Below are 10791 nucleotides of genomic sequence, written 5' to 3' on the forward strand. Positions count from 1 at the left end.
TACAATACTCTGAATATTCTCTACTATACTCTAATTACTGAGCTGAGTTGTCGGTTGACAGTGTACGGCCTGTACGGGTCAATGAACTCAGTATTTGGTCTTTTGTGTTTTTCCAAAATTGAGTGATACTCAAATAAAAGAGTGTGCTTCAAAACTACATAAAAACTATCCTGATGATATTGAATCTGAACTTGAAAATAAACTGTAACAGTTCAAATATTTTATAGCCCAGCTTCAAACTTGCAGGGAAAACAATTTATTCCTGCTTTACAGTCATTTTGGGTTATTTCGCAACAGGAGAACGGACATTTTAAAAAATAAAAATTATTAAAAACGGAGAATCCTAGGTCTCTTAAGGGGCCTCATAGCTTGGGTCTGCTTCCATCTGTCTTTGACATTATGTCTTCCTCTGATCTTATCACATGACCTGTCCATCTTATTCGGTTAGCTTTTATGTCTTACGATGTTTTCAGTACTATACAGTTACCAATTCTGTCACACACATTTGAGTTAGTTCTACTAACTAGCTAATTCCAGATACTATTTTATTGGGTGTAGGTAAAGCATAAATATAAAAACCACAAATAAAGTACGTACTTCCAACAAATTTTTCCGCGCTATTTCCAAACCGCTGAGGTAATTTTTCTGCGGCATTTCCAATCGCTTTGATTGATTTGCGAATCAGATAAACGTTGATTTTTTAAAAATGATTCAACTACACTGTGGTTTATAATAATATTTACTATTAATTGTTTTAGGTAAGAGAAATATGCGAAGTAATAGCATCTGGTATCCAGCCATTACAAAATCTTACAGTTCTAATCCACGTCGGCGAAGAAAAGAAAGATGAATGGGCGAAACATTGGATTAAACGCGGTTTCAAAGCCGTCGAAAAACTCTTAGCTGCTAGTGCTGGGAAATATTGTGTCGGGGATGAAATAACTCTAGCTGATTGTTGTCTTATTCCTCAAGTTTTTAATGCAAGGAGGTTCCACGTAGACTTAAGACCTTATCCAACTATTTTAAGAATTGATAGAGAGCTAGAAGCTCACCCAGCTATCCGAGCAGCACATCCAAGCAATCAACCTGATTGTCCACCAGAGGCTATCAAATAATAAATTCGCCAAATGTTTATATATTAAAAATCTTTCGATTATTGAATTGTTTTCAAAATATGTTAAGTATTAATTTAAAAAATTATATTACATATAACAGTCAGCCACAACTGGAACAAGTTCACATTTTTGTTTCTTCATCTACGAGTATTACATGCTTTATACACTTTTTCCAATCCTCCTGATTTACATTGTTGGCCAGCGATTCCAGCGAACTCACCTGGATGTAAGTAGTCTAGTTAGAGGTTTCATGGATTTGAATATGCCGAGCTTTCGATTCCTTACCTGGAGTCTTCATCCAAGCTCCCAGTTTACTTATTCCTATCCAGTTCATGTTCACTGACCTTTTTACTTTACCGATAATAGTTGATGTACTATTTAGAGAAATTATTGGATGGAGTCTTTTTAGCCAGTGAGTTTATAGCTACAAATAAAAACGTTCCATAAATTTTAATACTTAACATTTTTTGACAACTTATATCTGCTTAAATTTATATTTTTATTTGGTAAAAAATCATTTGCCAAAATGTTAAAAATAAATTTAACCACATTTTATGCATGAATCTTTTATACATAACTTTATTACTGTTTCAAGGTAGACTAAAATTTCCCGTACCCGGGTTTTTATTGAAAGACAGAAAAGACACATATTATATGCGTCCCATGTTTATTTCTTCTACTTTTAACGTCGTATAACATACAATGCATTCAATCTACAAAATCGACGGATCTTTAGAGTTGACTGATTCGAATATCAGAATTCTTTAGGGACCTATGTCTATGGATCCATTTTTCTTCCGAACTAACGGATATATAAACCAAAGCGAGGAGTAGATCTTACAATGAATTGTTACACCCGAATGTACTCTTTCGAGAGGGTGGACATTCCCACAGGTCGGGTTAAATCAAATTGCTTGCATGCTTGCTTGATCTTACATATAACGCATGCCATTAACACTACCTACCTACCAGTGGCGTAGCGTGAGTGTCGGCCGCCCGGGGCGGAAGACAATTTTGCCGCCCTCTTATTTAAGTATTTTAATTTATTGTATAACATTATGAAGAACTTTTCGACAAGAACAGTAATCATTATTTTGTTTTCCAAGTTTTACAATCACGTTTATTAATACAAAAATTCTTTTACTTTAACCAATTAGATATATTGATATAACTTAGGTACCTATCACTTAAGATTAGGTACACCTTGACGATCGACAAAATTAAATAAAATCAATTTTTAATTAGAACTAGAACGATACTATAATGTTATATTTTTATTTTTATTGAAAAGTAATATGAGTATTTTTGTTAGAATTAAAAACAAAACTTCCGTCTTCAATTAAAAAATTTATACGTCTACTTGTTTTAAGAGCAGTCTTTTATTGTACCATCAATGTCTATCGCATCACACACCTCTTGCTCAATAGACAAAATAGCCAAATTAGTTAGTCTTATAGTACTCATTGTCGATGCCGATGTCGATCTTAAATAATTTTTAATCATTTTCAATTTTGAAAAACTCCTTTCACAGCTGGCATTGCTTATAGCAACTATGAAAAATATTCGGAACATTATTAAAATATTGGGCAGAGTATCTTCCAGCTTGGATTTAACAATAAATTTAAATAATTCAAGTGGGTCTGCATTAATCAATTTCGTTGCCTGTAGCAGCAACGAAAGTCCGCAGTCGAAGTTTTTCCAGCTTGACATCCTACTCGTCAATTTCGTCAGATGCGTAGTCTAGATTATATTCAGTGTTGTTGCTGTTGAAAATGCTCACGAATTTCTACAATAACTCTATCTAATGAAGAAAACAGCTTTCGTCTCAACTGATTTTTCCGTCATCGAAAATATGCTTTCTTGTTATGCGCCGCCGAGATTTTATGGAAACTCCAAGTACTTCACACATATTTTTGCATAACCTACAGCGCCATTTGCCCATTCCTCTCTTTTCTCTGTCAATATCATCTGCAAAGCATTTACTTTCTGAGCGCACAATCTTATGTCAAATCCCCTTGTTTGTAAATATTTTTGTGCATCATTCACTTCATGTAGCACCGGTTGCCACATGCCCAAAAAAACAAAGAAAGGAAAATGACTGCATCGAAACTAGTAAAGCACCTGCGTCTGTCCAAGCTTTCACCTGCCTCTGTCAGTTTCTCCAAAGTGACGAGAATATCTTTGTAATGATGCCATGTCACATTTACGGCATAGCCTCTTGCACTCCACCGCGTGTCTTGAATCCTTCTTTTGCCTGTAACTGCTATCAGAACTTCCCAACACTTCCCAACGATGTGTGGATGAGAAAAAAAAAAAAAGAATAGCAACGTTCTAAAGTGCCCAAAAAAGTTGTGCTGATTGTTAGTCATAAACGGGGAATAAATATCATTCAAAGAAAAGGAATTCCCCGAATTCGTCACAAAATAAGTAAGGGAAAATTCCGTGCTCCTTTCAATCGGTCCGAATTTGCAGTTGCGATAAAAATATAAAATGGCTCAAATATTTACAAAATATTTTTATTATTTATTGTTAAATTTTGCCGCCCCCACTACGCTACCTACTATACTCTGTGTTTAAACTAGGAGGAGTAAACTCAAAAAACAGATTCACATCCAATAATGTCATTATAAAAAACACCACATTCATCTTATATTTGGTTGATCAGGTCGCCCTTAGACGGTAATCCAAAAATATTATGTTATATTAATACGTCGCTAAACAGTTCTAAAAACAACTGTTCTTTGTATAAATGCAGACTATGTAAAAACCTAAAAATTAAAAGAAGTACACAGAAAACACAAAATATCGCCGAGTTAACTTTACTAACCTATGAATTTTAAATGCTAATAGTGTCAAAATTTTATAATTTATTGGAGTAAACTTGCCTGCGGTTGGATCAATTACAAACAAGCATTATGGCGCGGTAAATTTGAATTACTCCTCTTAGTTTAAAAACGATATAGTGCCACCGATTCGAGCAAATGTTTTTGCAAATACATATTGTTATAACAATATTTATATTAATAAATATTATTATTTATTTGTATAGAATATTAATATTAGAGATAATATCGAGCAATATTTGTGAATTAATAATTGTTCCAATGAATTGTTAAACATCTCCTAAAACAAGAGAATCTGTTTGAAAGTTTTTGGAATTAAACTTTTAAAGTAAATACAGTACAACCTCGATTATCCGTGCTGGTTTTCCATTACTCAAATTGCAGTTTTGAGGTTTTATCGAAATAGCGTCACCGTAAATCACTCGATAGTTTCCATCGAGGATATATTGTATTATGCTGTAGCACCAGCGTGGATAACAAAAAAAAAATATGTAACACGACAAATTAAACAAACATAAAAATATCTATACTTGGTGCTACGTAACTTTACGGAGTACCTCGGTAGAAGTCTTCAGAGATCTAGGGGTGTGGATTCTTAATAGATTTTAAATATAATAGAAACTCAATTGCTCGTGGGGCGCCATAATTAAAAGAAAATAAAAGACGAAACATACTTAAAACTTCAAAATAAAATAATTAAAGTAACAAGTTAATAAAAATATACACATATGTCCAAAAGTTTGCAATATAGGAATATTTCATCTTTTTGTTGATTTTTATATATAACCTCTTCTGAATAGTTAAACATCATTTAGTTTCAATTATCATCAATACTAAATAAATCTCTAAATCAGATGAACGATATGCAAAAAAATTATTTAATCTCTTGGAGTAAAAAACTTACAATGTACAACTTACATTTTAAAAATAAATTGGTATAGAAAAAAATAATTTTTAATAAAACTAATAATCAGTATTTCCTCTATTGGCCTGCATGCATGCCTGTAGGCGATTTGGCATGCTGTCGATTAACTGGTCGAGCTGAGCTTGCGTAATTCTCTCCCATTCTTCACGAGCAGTATCTTTTAGTCCTCGAAGTGTAATAGGGGGATTGTTTCGCTTCTTGATGCGTGTTTTGAGAATGTCCTAAGCCTGTTTAATGACGTTCATGTCGGGGGAATTCGAGGGCCACGATAATGTAGATATTTCTTCTTCTTCTAGAAAATGTTGTTCTGCTGCTGTTTGATGAGGAGGCGTGTTGTCATGCATAAACACAAATCTATCACCTACTGCCACTCGGAATAGACGCACGACAGGATTTAAAACTTTCTCAATGTACACAGCACCAGTGAATCTTCTCTCCAGAACCAGCAGTGGCGTCAGTGCACCACTCATAATACCACCCCTAATCATAATACTGCCACCTTCAAATGGGGCACGCGGTTGGGCTGTTTCTAGTCAGACTTGTCGTCCTGGAACCCTCCAAACCAGTGTTCTCCGCGAATCAGAAACCAAACCAATTTTTGATTCGTCAAAGAACATCACGTTATTCCAGTTAGGACCATGATGCACCATTTTCTAACCCATTGCAACCTTACTATTTTGTGTTGGTAGGTTAGTTTAGGAATATGTAACGGTCTTCTACGATACAAATTCACCGCATTTGGTATGTGTGTTACTGTTTGCCGTGTCCTTGAAGTCTAGCAATTTCTCTTGATATACCATTTGTAGATTCCAGAAGATTTCTTCGAGCTATCAATGTTATCTGCCGGTCTCGTGCTGCTGTTGTACATCGACTTCTACCGCTTCTGCGCCGATCTTTCACGTCATTTAAATCTTGGATTTTTTTTTAATTATCGATACAGCACTCTGAGTAACATCAACAATACTTGCGATATCTCTTTGAATTAAGCCCTGTTGTCACGAAGCAATTACTCTAGATCTGTCAAAATGAGATATCACGTTTCTAGGCGTTTTAAAACGGTTCAATTCAAATTTAAACAAAGACTGAAATAATGTAAATACGCTAATCAGTTGAATATGACTAAATTGATACAAAAAAGATTAAATTTTTTATCAGTTTCATTTGAAGACTCTGTAGAAATGACTATCAACAACAGTCTTGAGACCACCATAGGCGTAGTTATATTATTTGCACATATTCCAAACTTTTGGACATGTGTGTATAGTTATCATAAGATACAAACACATTTACATAAATATAAATATAGCATGACTTACCATAATGTTCTCAGTTGAATATCATTTAGGACGAAGAGAAAGGAATCAGATAATAATATTATCAATCAAAAAAATATTATAAAATGAATCAACTTTTTATTAAAATTAAAATAAAAAAATGAAATGATGGATCTCTTGTGGACAATATAAGAGATTCTGTCTACAAAAACAATAAAAAGGTTTACAAACAATACCTTGTCATATAGTCCTGTCCTCATTCTTCACGTTGTGAATGTCCAAAAACACGCACTTTTCACTGAATTTAGATAAAGAATAGTACAAAAATGTTTATTTCCATGAAAAGTTTCAGCAAAGATAAATAAACTTTCAAATTATTGTTCAAAAATGAATAAACTTCCAAATGGATCTGCTCATATTGACTTTTTAACATATTTTAATAACTTCTAATTAACTTCTTGAAGTATTTATTATTAATATTGATACTTAATTCATGACTGCTTAAAAAAATTAAATAGTGTATTACACACCAAAACTAACCAGCTTTTTGCCTGAACGTGGCAACAAAACTTCGAAATCGGCTACATTCTCACTTAAGTTCTCAATCAAACTTCCACTTAAACAAAAACTAAAATTTCAACTCAACTCTTCCGAAACCGCTATAAGCGGTCTCCGCCCGAGGCTATAACTCAACCTCTGACTTCTACTTCCAAAACTTGCTCCATTTCTCTCATTCAAACCTACTCATCCAATCAACCAATAAGAAAAAAAGTTTAATCCTTCCTTCTTTCATCATTGACTAATAAAAAAATAACCAAGCTTCCTACATTTACTACCGACCAATAGGAAAAAACACAACATATTCGAAGTCCAACCTACTTAGTAGGGAACCATCAAATATCAGTTTGCAAAGTCAGCAAACCTCTCCCAGTTCCACAGTTCTCAAGAAAGATATTGGCGAGTCCACAATTAACACCCGCGCTCTCTGATACTCAAGGCAGCACGTTTTGTGTATCTAAACTCCAAGAATCGTGGAGCCAAAACGATCATTAGCTACAATGTAACTCTTCTTTACATCACAAACTGACTGTTAAAAGTTCAATTATCGAGCGATAATATAAACACAGAAAACCGAAATTAGACATGACTGCAAAATAATATAACGTATTTTTTTAACAAAACTGTTAAATTTTCACGTTTTTTTTCGGAACAGAAATAAATTCAATGAATTTACTTGGCATATGAAGCGATATTCTTATGTCTACAGGGCGAGACAAAAATATGTAACAATGAAATTTACGATTTTTGGTTTCTGCATAAGGCAAAATGATCCTTTTTGTGTTCCTTTGAACCGTTTCAATTCGTCTCCCTGAGACGCATAATACAATTTCGAAAGCAATAGTTCTCAGGGAAATAATTTATTGCTTGTCATCTGCCGTGACGCTACTCTGCTATGTTCTTTCAGTATTTCCAAAATAGCAATCATCATCATTCAACCCGGATCTATCCACTGCTGGATATAGGTCTCCCTCAGTCTTTTCCATGCATTTCTGTTTTGTGCTGTTTGCATCCAGTTTTTGTCACTGGGCAGTTCTGACTTAAGAACATAGCTCAGCTTGCCGAATGCCACTCCACCCAAATGAGTCCTATGCGGCGGCTTAGTTCTTACGTTTGATTATCTCTTCCTATGAGTATCTCATGCCCTAAGTACTTAAAATAACCTATAAAAATAATAATGCCCTAAAAAATAGCAATAACTGGTGTAAAATCCAAAGACATATTTTAACAATTGAACAAAATCTAGTGATTTTAAAGAAGTGAAAAGGGTGAACGTGTCGCATCATTATCAGAAATCTATGAAGTTGGCAAGCAAACAAGTCAATCTACAAAATTTTATATCTAAGTCTGACCCCCTTTAAAAACAAATCTGCATGAAAAGATCGACTTTTTAAATAAATTTAATGAACAATTTCCCTTATAAAGGGTATATTTATTTAAAAACCCTTAAAAGGGCTACAATTATCACAGAACGTTTTCGTTCTCTAAAAAGAGCACCGTCAGTGTTACAGGCTTGACATGGTGAGCCACCAAAAATACATAGGTTAAAACCTTTTAAATGTTAACTAAATATCGTACATTTCAAAATTAGTTAAGAAATCCAAAGGATGGATATAATCGCTAAGGATATGGCCCTGAGGCATTATATGGCTCCCACGAGGCACGTGGGTCGCTAAGTGAAAAATACTATGTCTTCACATTGAGAACAGTGAGTGTCAACTCATTTACGCCCGGTTTCCGAAAGGATGATCATCTCAAAAATTATGTAATCGACGATTAACAATGGATTAAATGCGTCAGAAACGTCAAACAAACTAGTTTTAACAACAGTAGATCACCTGACAAAAGATTAATCGCTTGTTAACAGCCGATCATAAGTGTTTTGAGTCTCTGAAAGGTCGATTAACCAGTTTCGCTTGTCAAACGGCGGTAAAAATGTACTGTTACCTAATATGAGATTATCCGTCGATTAACGGGCTGTTAAGAGTTTTTTTAGTTTTTTAATTACTGTAATTACCAAATACCGGGAAAAAATTGTCAAATAACACATATATAAATGAGATAAATCATATTATTCAATAAACATAAGTTTTTTTATGGAAGAAATAATTTAAAAAATTTATTTAACTTGCAGAACATGGATATCTCGGACATTTTTGTATATTTGATTATATAATTTATATTTTTTTCGTTTAAAAATGTAAGATAACAATGATGCTAGACTCATAGAGCTATTTTTTGAGAGGCCAGAGCTCTAAAAAGCAGAACATAATGATAATAGCGATGTAAATAAGAGGGAAAACGTGTGTGAAATTATAGCAGCTAACTTTGAAGACAATAAAACAGCCGGTAAATAAATTAAAAATAAATACAAAAAGTAATTATATAGACCAAAAATAAAAATATGAGTATAAAATATAGATCATAAATAAACTGTTTTATATCTCCAAATCTCATCACATAAATTTAATGCGTTTTATTCTTTTTGAAATTATCTAGCCTCATTTTTAAAATGCTATCATTCAATTCTTGCTCCAAACCAAAGTGACAGTACGTAAGAGAGAATGCACCTTTAGAGATACAACGATACAAGTTTGGATTTAGAGGTTAATATAATTGAAATTTTGAAGGATAACAGTCAATTGTGACAGTATCGATAACAAATTGTATGTCAGATCATCGATTACATGATCTATGATCGTGTAATTTTACAATAATTGGCGTTTGAGAAACCCATCACTGGTTAACAGTTGATCCAATCTGACAGCCGATTAGATGATCGGAGATTTGAATAACGTTTCGGAAACCGGCTGTTAGTCTACCTTGCAAACACATAGATAGTAGCTTTAGTTTTGTACAGCGTTTCCAGACTTTAAAATACATATGTATGAAGTTTTACAAGTTTATACTAATTAAGAAAATTATATATTTTATAGATTATTCTTAAGATTATATTGCTAAGAAACTTATTCGAATAAAGTTTGATTTTTAATGGAGGATTGTAGTATTATTCCTGATATTCTTATATATACACCATCGTATAAAATTTGGGACAGCTTGGCTATTAGTGCACCCTATGTAACCCACAGCTGAATCTTATGTTTGTGCGTCACAGTGTTGCCATACTGTTTTCTTTATTTCTTTCATAATTTCAATTAATGTTAAATGTACCTACAACCTACAAGAATAATAGAATAATTTTATAAGAACGTTTACTTCTCCGTCATTATACCAGGTAGAATGACAAATGAGGTGTCAAATGAAGGCTTATAATCCAAGGATGGTACTAATGGTGAGAAATTAGACCTAGGTTGTCTGTCCGTCTGACCGCGAATATAACTCCTGCATCACTATACCAGGTAGAATGACAAATGAGGTGTCAAATGAAAGATTATAATCCAAGGATGGTACTAACGCCCGGTTTCATAATCAACTTAAAGTGAACATTAACTAAAGTTCACTTTAACTTTGACATTTACCCATATGAATTGCATTGATAAAAGTACCAATTTAAAATTTAAAGTCCACTTTAACTGATTATGAAACCGAGCGTAAAGGTGAGAAATTTGACATAGGCTGTCTGTCCGACCGCGAATATAACTCCTCCGTCACTATACCAGGTAGAATGACAAATGTGGTGTCAAATGAATGCTTACAATTCAAGGATTGTACTAAAGGTGATAAATTTGACGGTGTGTCCGTCCGACCGCAAATATAACTCCTCCGTCATTATATCAAATGAAAGCTTATAATCCAAGAATGGTACTATTGCTGCGACTATAATATGGCACTTCCGGTTCCGGTTAGAACCTTTTAACCGGAAATGATATAAAAACAACAAAATTCTACATTTGTTCTCATCTTGGTAAGGCACGTCGAATGATATATCGCTTATACCATTTCGGTGACTTACGGTTGCAAACCTTAAACCGGAAGTCCGATGTCAAGTTTCTCATCTTTTGTCATTCTACCTGGTATAGTGACGAAGGAGTTATATTCGCGGTCGGACGGACAGACAGCCTAGGTTAAATTTCTCATCTTTAGTACCATCCTTGAATTATAAGCTTTCATTTGAC

General features: G+C 33.7%; 1 protein-coding gene across 1 annotated transcript in view; it reads left to right on the plus strand.

Annotated features, from left to right (window-relative positions):
- The window catches only part of LOC126887233 (probable maleylacetoacetate isomerase 2), a 31188-nt gene extending 21477 nt beyond the window's left edge, over positions 1 to 9711 (plus strand). Inside the window, exon 4 of the mRNA XM_050654642.1 lies at positions 759 to 9711. Coding sequence (XP_050510599.1) covers positions 759 to 1115 — 357 coding nt within the window. The 3' untranslated portion in view covers positions 1116 to 9711. The remainder of the gene's footprint in view (positions 1 to 758) is intronic.
- The last annotated feature ends 1080 nt before the right edge of the window (positions 9712 to 10791 follow it).

Source organism: Diabrotica virgifera, chromosome 6 (assembly GCF_917563875.1).
Source record: "Diabrotica virgifera virgifera chromosome 6, PGI_DIABVI_V3a".
Taxonomy (NCBI): Eukaryota; Metazoa; Arthropoda; class Insecta; order Coleoptera; family Chrysomelidae; genus Diabrotica; species Diabrotica virgifera.